Genomic DNA, 17,229 nt, shown 5'->3' with positions numbered 1-17,229 from the left:
TGAAACGAAAAAAAATCTAAAATCAAAGCAATTCCCACATAGTTTTTTTGGAGTTTTATTTTTATAGCGCTCATCGATAATCATGCTTCTTCAGGTCAGTATGATTTTGGTGATGCCAAATTTGTAATTTTTTTCTTATATTTTAGTACCTTAAAATTTTTTTGTAAAAACAAATACTCTTTTTGTGTCACCATTTTCTGACACATTATTCAGTCGTTGGAGCGGTGTGAGGACTTGTTCTGTGCGCTCAGAGCAATACTTTATATTGATACCATTTTGGGGAACTCAACATTTTGATTGATTTTTATTGCTGCTTTTTTGCGGAAGTGCGGCAATCAAGAGAAGAAAAAAAAAATGAATAGATATATTCTGGCGTTTAGATTTTTTTTTTCTGTACGGCATTTACCCTATCGTGTTTTTTTTTTTTTGGATTTAAATATTTTTTTTAAATTTTTCTCAAAACTTTTTCAATACATGATCACAGGATCTGGTTCTCTATTCCCATCATGAACCTGATCCTATGGTAGAAGTGGTGGGATTCACCCTACATCATTCATCTGTTCAATCTGTCCCAGCTATTGCAAAACTACAACTGCCTGATTGGCTGTTGCAGAACTACAACTCCCAGCAGCGCCCATGATAGGAGTTTACTCATTTTTAGCAGATGCTGACCTTCCCGCAAGCTAAAATGCTGCTGTAATCGGTCTCCGCTATTTCCTCTCTTTGATGCGTTCCTGGCACGTCATCACAAACCCATCACTTTGTGAAGAGTAAACATGTCTGACTTCGCCCCCGGGAATCGTCTACACTCTCACCCACGCCCTCCACAATTATCCGGGGTGCCATTAACTACCGGCAAAGACCATTAAATCAGGGATCGATAGCTGGCGGCCGGCAGGGAAAGGGTGGAGTAGATAATGCAGGATGTTGGATGCGGCTGATGGGTTTTGGGTACAGGAAGGGTCATGTCCCTACAGGAGAGGCTCCGAGGAGCAGAAGAGACGTACAGCCATGTGGAAGCTGGATTGGTGCCTTGTAACAAGCAATGGAAGCAATTAATACACATGGCAATATACTGGGCACAGATGTGAATGGATATAAACCATCCGTCATGGCGGAGTAAAAGAGAATGATCTACAGCCAAGAGTAGGAACATTGCTTCCTAAACCCCACGAGAGGTCGCTGGGTGGTGCAGACTACAGGGGGCGCTGTATGTGCAGCTGCCTATGCTAGTGCATGTGAACACCAAAATATTGCACTTGTTTTTTGCTATTTAGATACCTTTTCACATGTAAAGTGCCATAGAATAAATGGCGCTAGACCAATACTAATAATGTGCTGCGGTACCAATCACACAAGCTGGGAGATTTCCTACTAATGATGATGCCTGGTGATGAAGGCGATTCCTCCGACTCCCATCATTTATAATCCAAGCCAAACACTGTGGAGATAAAGGTGCCATCGTGTTTGGCTTCTCCAGACACGGATCCTGCAGCGATGACGTATTCTGCGAGCGCTTACTACACATGCTATATACCATGTTATATACAAGCTGCAGCGCACAGGAGACGGTCCCTATGTGTGACGCGCTGCGATAAAGTGTCAGCGCGAAGATTTATATCGCCACCTGCTGGAGAAGAATGGCTTTATATCGGCAATGCAGCAGCCCAGCACGGTGCCTCCGAGAGCAGAGGCAGCTGTGATCTAAGGGCACCAGCTCCGAATACAATAATGGAGCGCGGTACTCAACACTAAGAATATGCAAAAAAATACAGATTTACCTTTTCCATCCGTCGCTGAAGCTTCCTGAAGATGTCGGATGGACCTGGGAGGAAATGGAGAATATAAAAGCTCAGGGGGGTGGTCAGCACACAAGGCGTGAAATGTAACAGGATGAGGAGAAATCACTAACCCTAAACTACAGCCGTACAACCGGACTGGTATGACCATAGTATAGAGGATGAGGAAGACGATGGATGGCTCCAAAATCTGCCCCGTTACCTGCAAGAACGACCAGATCGACCGCAGAGGAAGATTAACCCCTGTAGATCCCATATGTCTGTAGGTCACAGATGGATGCAGGAGGATATATACAGAGGGTGAAATAAGTATTGAACACGTCACCAATTTTCTAAGTAAATACATTTCTACTGGTGCTATTGACATGAAATTCTCACCAGATGTCGGTAACAACCCATCCAATCCACATAGGCAAAGAAATCACACCATAGATGTCCATGAATTAAGTTATCTGTAATAATGAGAAATGACACAGGCCGAAAGTCTTGAACACATGAAGAAAGAGAGAAGGTGCAAAAATCCATGGAAAGTCATGACACCAGCTGAAATCTATCAGTAATTAGAAAGCAATCCAGCCACTTAGTGAAAAATAATATCAGCTGGTTCAACTGATGGCCTATAAGAAGGAGTCTCATTACCAAGGTACCACACAAGGAACATCGCATGATGGGTAAAACCAGTGAGCTGTCTCAAGATCTTCGCAACCTTATTGTTGAAAAACATATTGATGGCATTGGTTACAGAAGAATTTCTAAACTACTGAGGGATCCAATGAGCACTGTTGGGGCCATAATCCTGAAGTGTAAAGAACATAATTTCACCATAAACCGGCCACGACCAGGTGCCCCCCCCCACAATATTTCAAACAAAAGGATTATCAGAAGAGTTGTCCAACAACCAAAGACCACCTCTGGAGAGCTACAGAAAGACCTGGAATCAACAGGTACATTTGTTTCAAAGAAAACCATAAGTAATACACTCAACATCCATGGCCTGTATGCACGCTCACCACACAAGACTATTGCTGAAGAAAAAGCATGATCAAGCAGGTTTACAGTTTTGCTCAACAACATTTAGACAAGCCTGTGAAATAGATGCCAAATGAATGGAGGCCAAAAGGCACTGCATATCACCCCAAATCACCATACCAACAATGACATTTGGAGGTGGGAACATCATGGTGTGGGGCCATTTTTCAGCATACAGCACTGGCAAACTTCATATGATTGAAGGAAGGATGAATGGACAAATGTACTGAGAAATTCTTAATAAAAATCTGCTCCCATCTACCAGGATGAAGAAGATGAAACAAAGGTGGACATTTCAGCAAGACCATGACCCCAAACACACAGCTAAGGAAACTCTCAATTGGTTTCAGAGAGAGAATATAAAGCTGCTAGAATGGCCCAGCCGATCACCTGAATCCAATAGAAAATGTATGGAAGGAAATAAACCTCAGACTTCATAAAAGGAGCTCATAGGACCTTCAGGATATGAGGAGTGTTTGTGTGCAAGAATGGGACAAAATTACACCTGAGCAATGCATGCGACTAGTTTCTCCATAAAGGAGGCGTCTTGAAGCTGTCATCACTGCCAAAATACTTTTGTTCAAAGTATTAAATAAAGTTCAGTAAGCGTGTTCAATACTTTTTCCCTGTGTAATTTCTCATTATTACACATAACTTAAAAGTAAGGACATCTATGGCTTGATTTCTTTGCCTGTGTGGATTGCATGAGTTGTTACCAACATCTGGTGAGAATTTCATGTCAATAGCACTTTTATAAATATATTTAATTAAAAAACTTCACCTGCTGTGTGTGTGTAAGTTAAGTATATAATATATGTCATAAAGAAAAATTAAAATCCATAAAGACATCTCTGGAGGGGACATATCACCCTCACATCGAACATATGGGATTAATTATTACTGGGGAAGCGAGAAAGAGCTGACACTTCAACATCCATTGAAGTAGTGATCTACTGCAGTGACCAGGTAATTACAACAGGAGATCTGCTCTGAGAGCTAGTCAATAAGCCTGGGATTCCTGTATTCAGAGGTGGAGAAGTGCATTTCCAAGGCAAAAGCTTCCTCTGTTCAAAACAAGGGTCAACAGACTTTTTGTAGCTAGTGGTCAGTTTGAATCAATCCGATATTTATGGGGAATATATTTCGGCGTCATGGTGAAGGGACGAACATAACGCATTCACTCACATAGTAAGGCAATTCTAACCCCTCAAACTTAATATTGGACTGATGGATGATGCTATCCACGACATGTTTCATCTCTATAGATCTACTGCCTGGGACCTGCAGGGGCGAAGCTATCCTGAAAGTTAGGGATCTCAAACTTCTAAAAGACCTAGTATATCCCACAATCAGCCCCCATATGAGCTCACCAAGGCAAGGTATGTGGGCATAATAAATGTGATCTAATAAAAGCAGAGGTTGGGTTTTGGTCATTTGTCTGTCCTGGAAGGTACAGCTTCCTAAGGTGGTTCTGTCCATTTTCCTAAGGAGCACCTCCCTCTGCTAAGCTCTGAGCCATTTCAGTGACCCAGGTTTAGTACTTTTTATTTTGTGATTCATTTTATTCTATGTAACTGTATATACTGTATTGTTTAGATCCCATTTTGTAACATCTTTGTACATTTTTTTTTTTTTTATAAACACTGTCTGCTTTTCCGGATTAAATATATAAAATGTAATAGCTGAGCTTCTCTTGCTCTGTAAACAGCATCCCTGAAGCAATACGCTACCTGTAATGGGTGTCAAATTGGCATGTATAAACAATTGGTGGTAGTAGCTAGTTGTTCATTTTGTTATTGTGGAGTTGGCAGTAATGGTATCGGGGTATATATACAGTTGAAACCAGAAGTTTACATACACTATGTAAAAAGACACATCTGCAGGTTTTTCTCATTATTTGACATGAAATCAGAATAAACCTTTCCCGTTTTAGGTCAATTAAGATTACCATAATTTTTAATATTTGCCAAATGCCAGAATAATGAGAGAGAGAGAGAATGTTTTAAGTCATTTTTATTACTTACTGCAAAGTCAAAAGTTTACATACACGAAGATTACTATGCCTTTAAACAATTCTGGACTGCCCATATGATAATGTCATGTGTTGAAAGCATCCGAGTTAATTAGAGACACACCTGTGGATGTATTTTAATGCACACCTGAAACACACTGCTTCTTTGGGAAAGTCTAAAGAAATTAGCCAAGATATCAGGAAGAGAATTGTGGACTTGCACAAGTCTGGCTCATCCTTGGGTACAATTTCAAGATACCTGAAGGTGCATCGTTCATCTGTACAAACAATTATACGCAAGTACAAACAAGATTGGAATGTCCAGCCATCATACCGCTCAGGAAGGAGACAGGTTCTGTGTCCCAGAGATGAACATTCTTTGGTCCGACATGTGCATATCAACCCAAGGACAAAAGCAAAAGACCTTGTGAAAATTACAGCGGAAGCAGGTAAGATTTTGTCAATATCCACAGTTAAACGGGTGCTGTATCAACATGGGCTGAAAGGCCACTCTGGAAGGAGCCATTACGCCAAAAGAAACATAAAAAAGCTGATTAATGTTTGAAAATGCACACAGGAACAAAGACCTAAATTCTTGGAGACATGTCCCGTGGTCTGATGAAACTAAAGTTGAACATTTTGGGCATAATGACCATCGTTATATTTGGAGGAAAAAGGGAGAAGCTTGGAAGCTTAAGAACACCCTCCCAACTGTGAAACACGGGGGTGGCAGCATCATGTTGTGGGATTGTTTTGCTGCAGGAGGGACTGGTGCACTTCACAAAATAGATGGCATCATGAGAAAAGAAGATTATGCGGCAATACTGAAGCAACATCTCAAGACATCAGCCAGGAAGTTAAAGCTTGGGCGGAAATGGGTCTTCCAAATGGACAATGACCCGAAGCATACTGCAAAAATGGTAACAAAGTGGCTTAAGGAGAACAAAGTCAATGTTTTGGAGAGGCCATCACAAAGCCCTGATCTCATTCCTATTGAAACTTTATGGGCAAAGCTGAAAAGGCAGGTCCGAGCAAGGCGACCTACAAACCTGGAGCAGTTACACCAGTTTTGTCAGGAGGAATAGGCCCAAATTCCGAACAACTATTGTGAGAAGCTTGTGGAAGGATATCCCAAACGTTTGACCCAAGTCATTCAGTTTAAGGGCAATGGTACCAAATAGTAATGAAATGTACGTAAACCTTTGACTTTGCAGTAAGTAATAAAAATGCCTTAAAACATTCTCTCTCTCTCTCTCATTATTCTGGCATTTGGCAAATATTAAAAATGATAGTAATCCTAATTGACCTAAAAAGGGAAAGGTTTATTCTTATTTCACGTCAGATATTGGGAAAAACATGCATATGTGTCTATTTATATAGTGTATGGAAACTTCTGGTTTCAACTGTATATATATCCCATGCATTGGTAACGGAGGTATATATACCATACGCTTACTGTGAGTTCCCCAATAACCAGCCTAGTAAAGGAAGCAGCCGCGGCCTCGCCATCACTAGCCAGGCATTTGTGTAATTGCCCTGACTATTGGAGGCAGCGGAGTTGCGTCTCTCTGACAAACTGGTGGGATCTCAGTAATATCTCCAGCTGTTGTCCCTAAAAAAAAAAAAAAAGTATACATACAGTAGCTGCAGGCGACGTGACCACCACTGACCTTCATGTATACTTCACTCCTGTAGAGAACCAGTTATAACGGCAAACTGGATTCTCATCATCCACAAACCATCCCCCCATAGAGCAGATGAATGAGCCTCGCTACAAGCAACACTGCAAATGTTCTGGTAGGTGTCGGTCCAAAACATGAAATAAATAGGAGGAGCCCCCCAGATTCATATTCACCCGTGGCTTGTTACATAAAATAATGTGGAGACTGATGCCATATATTACCATATAACGGGGAACAAGATGGCGCCACAACACATGAGGTCCACAAGGAAAAGTATTTCTTTCCACAGCCCAGAATCCGTGGTGCCCTCCTCTGTAGACTCGATGATGATGTAAGCCACATTGGCCAAAACCTAAGAGTAAAAGCGAGACGTTAACCCCGAAATCACACAGAAGATAACACATTATACGGAGAAAACTATGTGCCCCTCATCCACATTTCTTCAAGATTTTGGAAACATGAAGAAACTTTTTCCCCTTCATCCAGAAGAGCATTTCTGGGGTCAGACCCTAATGTTGGGGGGAGGCCGGGCTCACAATCTCCGTTCTTGGATGGGCTGAGGTCCGGGCTCTGTGCGGTCGCTCTTGTTCTTACTCCTCCATGTCTGTATGGACCTTGTGCGCTGGGCACAGTCATGCGGAACAGTAAAGGGCCTTCCGCAAATTGTTTCCACAAAACCAGAGACTACAATTGTCCACAATGTCTTGTGCTGAAGATTAAGATTTCCCCTCACTGGAATTAAGAGGCCTTGGCCGCCCCCTGATAACAGCCCATAGCATTATAATCTTCCACCATCAGCACAGCGGGCACAATGCAGTCAGGGGGTAACGTTCTCCTGGCATTCACCAAACCCAGACTCCTCCATCAGACGCCAGATAGAGAAGTGTGATCCGTCACTGCACAGAACATGTCTCTTCCAGAGTCCAGTGGTGGCGGCTTTACACCACTCCATCCGACGATCGTCATTGTGCTTGGTGATGTACGGCTGCATGTAGCTTCTTGGCCATGAAACTCCCAGCGGGGGCGCAGTGTTTGTGCTGATGTTAATATACCAGATGTCTGAACACTGCAGTTTTAGGGCCAGCAGAGCAGTGGTGACTTTCTTGCCCTCTGCTCCTCAGTCTTGGCCCCCCGCTCTGTAATGTTACGGGGTCTCCACCTTGTGGCCGAGTTGCTGCGGTTCCTTCCACTTCTCAGTAATATCACTCACAGGTGATGGGGAAGATTCAGGAGGAAGAAATGTCAGGAACGGACTTGTTACCCCGGTGTCTCCTATTACAGGACCGGGCTGGGGTCAGTGAGCTCTGCACCACTGGAGGTTCTGTCACGTGTGTGTAAAGGCAGAGGACATGGCGGGGGGCCAAAATGAGAAAATGGAATTCAATGAGTAAAATCTGCAGCCCAGGACTGTTCACTATTGACTGTATGTGATTTTTGGAGAATGTAGAGACGTCTTGAAAGACACCACCATCCACACCTGCGACTAATATGAAGTCAGGCACTATTACTAGGAGTGGCCAGATTACTGCTGCATCATTATAAGCTCGGGATATAATGTCGGGGCACAGTTAACCCTCTACCTCCTGCTGCCATTTATTTTATTCTGTTTTCCACTTTCCCATTGATATTGCTTAATGAGCTGTTGTCTAACCATTTAGATGCAGCAGCCCATCACATCTAGCTTTTTTAGACAGCAACTCATATGGTTATGTTGATGGACAACTGAAAAACCACAACAAATAGAGCGAGTTACAATCACTACGGCTACAGGCGTTATGTATGGACATCCTTTATATAAAGGCACGGGATGTGTATGGCACAAGCATGAAGGCGGCACAAATGTGCACTGCGCCCAATCCCTACCTGGAGCGGGATCACAATCATGAAGATCTTCTTATCCTTATCGGACAGAATGTGCTTGACGAAGGCCCAGCCAGTTCCGATCAGAGCGATGGTAATGAACAGCAGCGCACCTTTCAGCCTGTCAGGTAACAATCCCAGGGTTAGTACCAGAGCGGATAGGAAATGTTATCAGACATTGTACAGCAGCAAGTCATCTGCTCCACATCCATCAGCTGCAAATCACTGGAGGAGACAGACAACGGGAAGAAATGTCCTGTGTGACTCACGCTCTGTATCAGCCAGAGAAGAATGGTGAATGCAGCTCTGGAAACTGTGACAAACAGACTGTATATTTGTGGACCAAAGTGAACAGTGTCTGTTACTTGCCTGTCCTGGATCCAGGGCTGGGCCGTGCTTCCTTCTCCTATGGCCGGCTCCTTCTGTACTAGGCTGTCTCAGGTGACTCTGGTAGCCCAGCTCAGATGTCATCATCCAAAACCTTTAAAGGACGGCTCAGGCAGCTATGAGTTGCCTGAGTGTTCAGATAGTATAACACCTAGCTAACACATGTTTTTGTAGGCTTTAGCCTCATCTTCCTCTAAACTCTGCTCCAGCCAGATGGATAATTATTTTCCCTACAACTCTGCTCCCGAGCATCTGCTTCTAGCTCATATCTGCTATCACAGGACCGACTGCTATTAACCTCATCCCTGCTGAAAGTTCTTGATTACATAAACATCTTTGATAGAATTGATGCAAATCAATTCACAGGACTGTAATCTCTAGGTGCTGTACTAAAGCCCTGAGAACGGCCCCCTACCTCCTGGCATCTATGGCTCTTCTTCTGAGCAGTCACCCTGGCACGACATCACGTGTGTCACAATGCAACAACAACATCATACCAGACAGGCTAAAAAAAAAAAGAGGCGAGGGGGCCGGGAGGTGGTTCTCCCAATCCTGTCCAGGGGCCTAAGATTACAGATGTGGTCATGAAAATCAATTTGAACCAGCTCCAGTCACTGCTATTAACCTCATCTCTGCTGCAAGTTCTTGACTGCATATATAGTACTGTGCAAAAGTTCTAGGCAGGTGTGGAAAAAAAATACTGCAGAGTAAGAAGCTTTCATATATAGAAGTGTTAATAGATAACTGCATCACTTTTTATCACTTGTGCATCACTTCTTATCACTTGTACACAAGTTCTGAAGAAACTCGACAGGAGGTTGTTCCAAACATCTCAGAAGACTGACCCCAGATCTTCTGTTTATGAGGCTTGTGCAAATCCTTCTGTCTCTTCATGTGATCCCAGATAGACTGGATGATGTGTGATACAGCCTGCAGTGCCATGTATCTAATGCCATCATGTGTGATAAATTACACTGAGCCCTGTATCTAATCCCAGCGTGTGATACAGTGAGCAGCACCAACTAATAGAATCAGTATCACTTTGCAGTCTTTAGTAATCTGTCTGCACTGTGATCCTAAACTTCATCCTCCCTTACCCTTTAGCAGACACCCAGAAGGGGTTGAGAAAAGTGATGTCTCACAAGTGACCAAACTCCGCCCACTTTTACTACAGTCATAATATGAGCTGCACTACACTAGGTTTTCATAGAAAATTTCAGCACCTGCTCCCCCTAGTGTTTAAAAGTGGAAAATATCAAACCAAGGTTTTCTTTTCAAAAATAAAACATAAAGTATTTAATATCTTTTCAATTGTTGAAAAAAAATTTTTTTTGATGACACATTCCCTTGAGTCCACCACCCCAGCGGAGCCAGTGACAGTCTGTCTGTGGTACATGCCTAGAAAGCTCCCAGCGTGTACATCTATATGATAGGGCCCACATTCACAGGCCAATCATGTCCTTTAAGCCCAACCATCGGTCTCCTATATAACAATGTTCCTTTTTTCCTGCACAATGTGCTGCCTTATTCTATAGCGAGTCTGCGGACCTGCAGAGAGCACATATCGGAGACATATCACCTGCCATGTAGATATGTGATAGACGCGTTGTAAAGAGTGGGTGCAGATAGAGGACAGAGTGGTACCTGGTTACTTACAGGTGAGTGATGTAGTACACAACGGCCCAGCCCTCGATTGGATAACCCTGAGTTGCGATATAGTGATAATCGATCTGGAGGTAAAAGAGGCAGAATAAGTGACCGGTAGACTCATGTCCTAATAGCCTCCTATGTGGCCGCCCACCATCGGGCCCTGGCATAACAGGGTGTCAGGTACCTACCGTGTGGAACACCAATGACAGCGACTTGGTGAAGGGCAGCGCAGCCATCAACCAGTGGATCTTGAATACATCACTTCTAGAATAGAGGGGTAGTGATTATTAACCATTTCCACACTGGAGTCATCGCTGTGCATTTATCAACAGCCACAAATCCAGCAAGGGGCAAGTAAAGCCGAACCCCGGCCTCAGATCCTCACCGCAGAGACTGCAGGACCCGATGTGAAGGGAGTTGGACATAACTTGCCCCTTCTGATATACACAGCTCCTTACACTGTCATTGTGGGGCTCACGCAGCAGCGGCCATGTTTGCTGTGTATGAGTGGTTGAATGTCCCATATCTGGTAAATGACAAGATGCAGTAATCAGATGGAGCCTGAGAAGCCTCAGTGGATTACTGGACGCGTCAGTCATTTCACCGCATGTTTATGTGAAAAGGATTTATCAGAAAAGCGTCCGGCACACAGTCAGACAGACGCGAGCACAGAGGACGCTGCAAGAAAACCAAAGCAAAGGAAGAAGCAATGCTGCACCTGCGCTTCCGGAGGATGTGAACCCAGACGAGGCCGGAGATGAAGAAGAACAGAGCCATGGAGATGTAGAGTTTAGGCAGAGGGATCTCATCTGCTGACAAGAAGCTCTCAGGATTTCTCTCTGTGATGGAGATCTGTAAGACGAGCAAACAAAAGTGACGGAAAGACACTTTTAACCCCTCCAAGTGTTGTCGATTTCTCATTTTTGAGCTGGTCTTTATTTTTCCCCATCTCCTTCTTCCAAGGGCCGTAACCATTTTTTCTCCCATCTATACGGCTGTAGGAGGGCTTGTTATTTATTGAGGGACGAGTTGCAATGTTTAATGACACTGTTCATTTTACCATATAATGTGCTGAAAAACGGGGAAATAAATTCCAAAATGCGGTGAAATAATAAAACAAAAATTGCAATATTACTATCTTTCTTGTTTTTTCAGCGTCCATTGTGTGATCAAAGTGACCCGACACGATCAGGATTCTCCAGATCAGTGCGATTACGGAGACAATAAACTTGTTTTTTTTTTCCCTCATATTTTAGTAGTAAAAAAAAATAATTCAGAACTTTGTAGAAAAAAATGTGGTTTATTTGTTTTACCATTTTCTGAAAGCCGTATCTTTTTATTGTTATGTAGACTTGTGTGAGGGCTTGTATTTTGTGTAGTGAGCTGTAGTTTTTATTTGTACCATTTAGGGGTACGTACGTCATTTTGGGTTCTGTTTATTCCATTTTTTGGGGGGATGTGCAAAACATGACATTTCAGACCATTCTAATTTGTTTTCTTTACGACATTAGCATTATGGCTTTATTAATGTTATCATTTTATCGGACTTTTACTTAGTAAAGGAATTTTTTATTTATTTTTAAATTGGAATCAGTGATGAATCAACTACCGCAATATCTTTTTTAATATCTGTATTATTTCTTGTTGCTTTTATTTTATTGACTTATTGTTTTAGTCCTAAGGAGACTGGAACCTGCAATCATTTGATCTCTTGGACTATATACAGTAATCCCCAAGCATTGCAATATATAGCAAAAATGATGATCTCCTATGATTGGGCTCCATGGGATCACGAAGATAGTGGTGACTGGGCCCTTCAGTAAGGCTGGGGTCACACCAGCGCATTTCATGGTCCGCATACAGACTTTAATGCCCAGACTGAGCAGGACACATATGAGGCTTCAAGTTCGGGTTGGGAGATAAGTGGACAGTTAAGGCATTGCCGTCCCTATACGGACCATGAAATATGCTGGGGTGAACCAGGCCAGACCCATTGGCATACCACATTCTCGTTGCAGGCTGATTGCAACAATTTACTTGCCGCTGTCAAAAATTGACAGTGGCATCTAATTAGTTGGCTGTAATCAGTGCAACGGATAGCGGCAGGGGCTGGCTGTATAACGCACATTGGTGAAAGACCGGGCATATGATTATGGCACATCCTTACGTCTGACCACAGGGGTCTCGAGGCGATACGAGGGTGCACTTACATCCAGACTGAAGGGGTTCTGCTGCCGGTTGTCGCTGACGCAGCTGTGGAAATAAAGGCTGTACTGCCCCTCCATCTCCGGCTTGGTCACATTGAACGAGAACTAAGGAAAGAGGAGACGGATGAATAGAAGATGCCGATATTGACCAGCGCCGGGTAATAATAGCAGTGAGTGCACATCGTATTCGTGACTTACCTGAAATGAGGCCACCCCGTCCTTCACCAGCATCTGATAACACTGCAATGACAGGTGACATTAGGCAAGGGAACGGTCATATACCCAATCATACATCACAGTCTAAATCACAGACTACGTCTTCCCTCACTGACAAAACCCCGGACTACAGCCCTCATCATTCCTTGTAGTTCTAATTGTTAGAACAGTTTCCAGGCAATGTGAAGCAGCTGCAGTACCCGGCACGCCCATAACCCAATGTGCGGTGCTGTGCCATGTATATACTGAAGGGAGAAGAAGCAATTCCTGGAGAAACAGATGATGTATCGATGATGTAATAGTCTCAACCAGCCGCTATGTAGCGTGTAACCTTCAGGATTGTAACTCTGGTCTGAACGACACATTTCAGATTGAAAATAAACATTGGGCCGCTGACAGATCAGGTTTTACAAGCAGAGATTCAGTCAGGCGCCTCTACACCATGTGGGGATGGGCAGGCGGCTGATTGACTGCCAGGCAGAACTGAAGGAGGGGCAAAGAAATTATCAACATAAGGACTCATATGGCTGCAAGGGATCAGGAGGCACATGTGAATCTCTCAGTAGTGCCACCTAAGGCTGTGGGCCTGTAACTCCAAGGACTCCTTAAAAGGCAAAATTTAAAAATATCTTCACACCCACTATAGTTTTCTATCACATGAAACTTACTGTGTTTTTTTTCTGCTCTTTGTTACCATTTTTCACAGCCTTGGGGTCTGGCTTGAGGACCACTTTGGCGACAGCCTCGGAGTCCACTTTAGCAACGGCCTTGGGGTCCGCCTTGGCGTCGTCGGCCTTGGGGTCCCCCTTGGCGTCGGCCTTGGGGTCCCCCTTGGCGTCGGCCTTGGGGTCCCCCTTGGCGTCGGCCTTGGGGTCCCCCTTGGCGTCGGCCTTGGGGTCCCCCTTGGCGTCGGCCTTGGGGTCCCCCTTGGCGTCGGCCTCGTCTCCCAGCTTGCTCTCCACTTCGGTTTTGGGATCAATCTTTTCCCCCGTCTTTTTCTTTTGTTCTGTATCAAAAGAAATTGATGTGATTGTCCAAAACCTTCCAAAATTTGGATGAGTGTTACAATATCCCAAAAAAATAAATAAAAGGAGGTTACCACAAAATCTGTTTTTCCTCTTCTGCCCCCCACTATTCATGTGACCCCAGAAGCACAAAAACATCAGTTTGAGCCCTGAACCCTCATGTCACAGTAGCGAACACCCCCAGCAGTGGTGCATCACAGTATCCCGTGCCCATAATACCGCCCTCTCTTCGCTCGATAACGGCATGGTGAAAAGAGAGGGATTTTTGCTGCGCATAGAGGGGGGACGGGTGTAGAAATATAAAAATAACCCCGCTCTATAAAAAGCGAACAGACGGCAGGGTGCATTGTGAGAGATGTAGCCAGCATTAAGATGCCTGTCAGGGTGCATTGTGGGAGATGTAGCCTGCATTACGCTGCCCGTCAGGGTGCATTGTGGGAGATGTAGCCTGCATTACACTGCCCGTCAGGGTGCATTGTGGGAGATGTAGTCTGCATTACACTGCCCGTCAGGGTGCATTGTGGGAGATGTTGTCTGTATTACGCTGCCCGTCAGGGTGCATTGTGGGAGATGTAGTCTGCATTACGCTGCCCGTCAGGGTGCATTGTGGGAGATGCAGTCTGCATTACGCTGCCCGTCAGGGTGCATTGTGGGAGATCTAGTCTGCATTACGCTGCCCGTCAGGGTGCATTGTGGGAGATGTAGTCTGCATTACGCTGCCCGTCAGGGTGCATTGTGGGAGAAGCTGTCTGTATGACACTGCCTGTCAGGGTGCATTGTGGGAGATGTAGTCTGTATTACACTGCCTGTCAGGGTGCATAGTGGGAGAAGTAATGTTTATAACAGCCATGAGTGATCCACTACATCTCTAACAATGCAGCACATCGGCCTTTACCCGGTACAGAGCCTGAACATGCAGATCTGAAGCCTGAGAGCTCACTGATTGGCAGCAGAGTTTTGCAGGCAGGTCAGTCCCTGGTTTACCTGTGTCTCTGCGCTCCTTCTTTCCGGCTGGGGGCTTGGGCTCCGGCTTCTCTGCGGAGCTCTGAGTGGCAGAACTTTTGTCGCCCTCCTTCGGGATGGTGAAGACGAGGTGGGGTAGAAGGTTGTCGTCAGCGGTGCTCACACAAACGCTACGAAGGAGGGAAGAGGAAGAACAGGGGAAGAGGCAGAGATGATGACGATTGTATAAGAGGTACAATAACAGAAGATTGCAGAAAAAAGCAAAATAGTATACCTTCTATCAGAGAAGTTGAGCTGCAGGAGGGCGGCATCTTTGGGGCGACTGTCCATCTTCTTTAGGATGCAGTCATGGATTTCCTGGTCCTGGTCGAGAAAAGGCACAAAGTCATCTATAGAAAGTAACTATGCTGGAGAAAGTGATCAGGGCTTCAGGGTAAAGCAGGGGAGGGACAGAACCACAATTTCTAATGGGCCAGGAAGGAGAATTCATGCTCCAATATGGAACCTGTTTAAGAAGAAATCAGAACCTATAGAGATAAATAGGGATTGGATTACAGCAGGGAAACCGGACCGCACAAGGAGAAGGGGGGCAGAGTTTCATGTAAATGACCCCCACTGCCTGTCCATCATGGTATAATCCGGGCCTCTTACCAGATATGTGGAGAAGCCGTCATTCTTGGTTCGGTCCAAGCTGAATCCGAACTGCATGAGAAGAACAGAGTGAAGGTGACGAGAAGAAAGGCAGAGAAGTCCAAAATAATAAGGAAACCAACCGCCCAGATCTACCGGAGTGTGGACCGGAAAAAGGACCCAGTAAGGAGGATAAATCTAGGGTTTAATATTCCTGGGCAACAACCTCCACCTATCAAAGGAAGCAAAAAGCGGCCGCATCGGTTGTCACCGAGTGCTCAGCGCGAGCCCCACACAGCATGCCTGCCACCTACCAGCCGGTTGCCCACTTCTGTGAGTTTGTTGAAGCCCTTTATAGAGAGGCTGGTGACTGTCACATTCATGTAACCATTAGTGAAGAAGCCGAACGTGTTCAGGCGAACCTTCTGCCGCGCGTCGTCCTGTGCGAAGGCGAAAGATAGGGTCAGGGGTCTGCCCGCCACAGAAAGCCCCAACATGGTCCCACATCACCTGACGCCCCCTGCACTTCTGTCACCACCTCCAGTTCTCCTCATCCTCCCGTCACCCCTCATATGTAGCCCCCACATCACCCGCAACCCTTCACATGCTCCACTCTCCCAGCCACTAGTCCTCGCCTGCTCATCGCTCCCTCCTGTCACCACCTTCTTTATTCCATCTCTTGTCCTCACCCATCCTCTCCTCTATCACACTTTTTACACCCCGTCGTCCCGTTTCCTCACAACCTAACACCTCGCGTTTCCCCATTTTATTTTCATTCCAACCTGATGCTCTCCTCTCACTCCTGTCTTTCTCATCCCCCTCATGTTACCCCCCTGTAGCTCTCCTACCCCTACTGTCCCTTTCATCTCCCTCCTGTCACTACCCCTCTCCTGTCCCTCTCTCCCCCTCCTCTCCATCTCCTGTCACTTTCCTCCCCCTCTGATCCCCTTCCAGTCACTCTCCTCCCCCTCTGATCCTCTTCCTGTCACTCTCCTCCCTCTCTGATCCTCTTCCTGTCACGCTCTTCCCCCTCCTGTCACTCTTTTCCCCCTCTGTCCCCCCTCCTCCTGTCACTCTCCTCCCCCTCTGGTCCCCTTCCTGTCACTCTCCTCCCCCTCTGGTCCCCTTCCTGTCACTCTCCTCCCCCTCTGGTCCCCTTCCTGTCACTCTCCTCCCCCTCTGGTCCCCTTCCTGTCACTCTCCTCCCCCTCTGGTCCCCTTCCTGTCACTCTCCTCCCCCTCTGGTCCCCTTCCTGTCACTCTCCTCCTCCTCTGATCCCCTTCCTGTCACTCTCCTCCCCCTCTGATCCTCTTCCTGCCACTCTCTTATTCTTCCTGTCACTCTCCTCCCCATCTGATCCTCTTGCTGTCACTCTCTTCCCCTTCCTGTCACTCTCCTCCCCCTCTGGTCCCCTTCCTGTCACTCTCCTCCCCCTCTGGTCCCCTTCCTGTCACTCTCCTCCCCGTCTGGTCCCCTTCCTGTCACTCTCCTCACCCTCTGATCCTCGTCCTGTCACTCTCCTCCCCCTCTGATCCTCTTCCTGTCACTCTCCTCCCCCTCTGATCCTCTTCCTGTCACTCTCTTCTCCCTCTGATCCTCTTCCTGTCACTCTCCCCCCCCTCTGATCCTCTTCCTGTCACTCTCCTCTCCCTCTGATCCTCTTCCTGTCACTCTCCTCCCCCTCTGATCCTCTTCCTGTCACTCTCCTCCCCCTCTGATCCTCTTCCTGTCACTCTCTTCTCCTTCCTGTCACTCTCCTCCCCCTCTGA

General features: G+C 45.7%; 1 protein-coding gene across 2 annotated transcripts in view; it reads right to left on the bottom strand.

Moving 5' to 3' along the window:
* GPR107 (G protein-coupled receptor 107) overlaps positions 1-17,229 on the bottom strand; it is a 54,079-nt gene that overhangs the window by 14,216 nt on the left and 22,634 nt on the right. Inside the window, exons 2-14 of one of the 2 annotated variants that reach the window (XM_073640736.1) lie at positions 15,774-15,899; positions 15,481-15,531; positions 15,104-15,192; positions 14,851-14,999; positions 13,510-13,847; positions 12,824-12,865; positions 12,629-12,730; positions 11,137-11,270; positions 10,607-10,682; positions 10,425-10,498; positions 8,385-8,502; positions 6,743-6,873; positions 1,782-1,825 (exon numbers count right to left, since the gene is read on the bottom strand). In XM_073640736.1, the coding sequence (XP_073496837.1) occupies positions 1,782-1,825; positions 6,743-6,873; positions 8,385-8,502; positions 10,425-10,498; positions 10,607-10,682; positions 11,137-11,270; positions 12,629-12,730; positions 12,824-12,865; positions 13,510-13,847; positions 14,851-14,999; positions 15,104-15,192; positions 15,481-15,531; positions 15,774-15,899 (1,474 nt within the window). The remainder of the gene's footprint in view (positions 1-1,781; positions 1,826-6,742; positions 6,874-8,384; positions 8,503-10,424; positions 10,499-10,606; positions 10,683-11,136; positions 11,271-12,628; positions 12,731-12,823; positions 12,866-13,509; positions 13,848-14,850; positions 15,000-15,103; positions 15,193-15,480; positions 15,532-15,773; positions 15,900-17,229) is intronic. The other variant, XM_073640737.1, reaches the window with a different exon arrangement.

Source organism: Phyllobates terribilis, unplaced genomic scaffold (assembly GCF_046119375.1).
Source record: "Phyllobates terribilis strain yellow unplaced genomic scaffold, ASM4611937v1 Scaffold_7__3_contigs__length_470593459, whole genome shotgun sequence".
NCBI lineage: Eukaryota > Metazoa > Chordata > Amphibia > Anura > Dendrobatidae > Phyllobates > Phyllobates terribilis.
This window is presented reverse-complemented; position numbering and strand designations above follow the sequence as displayed.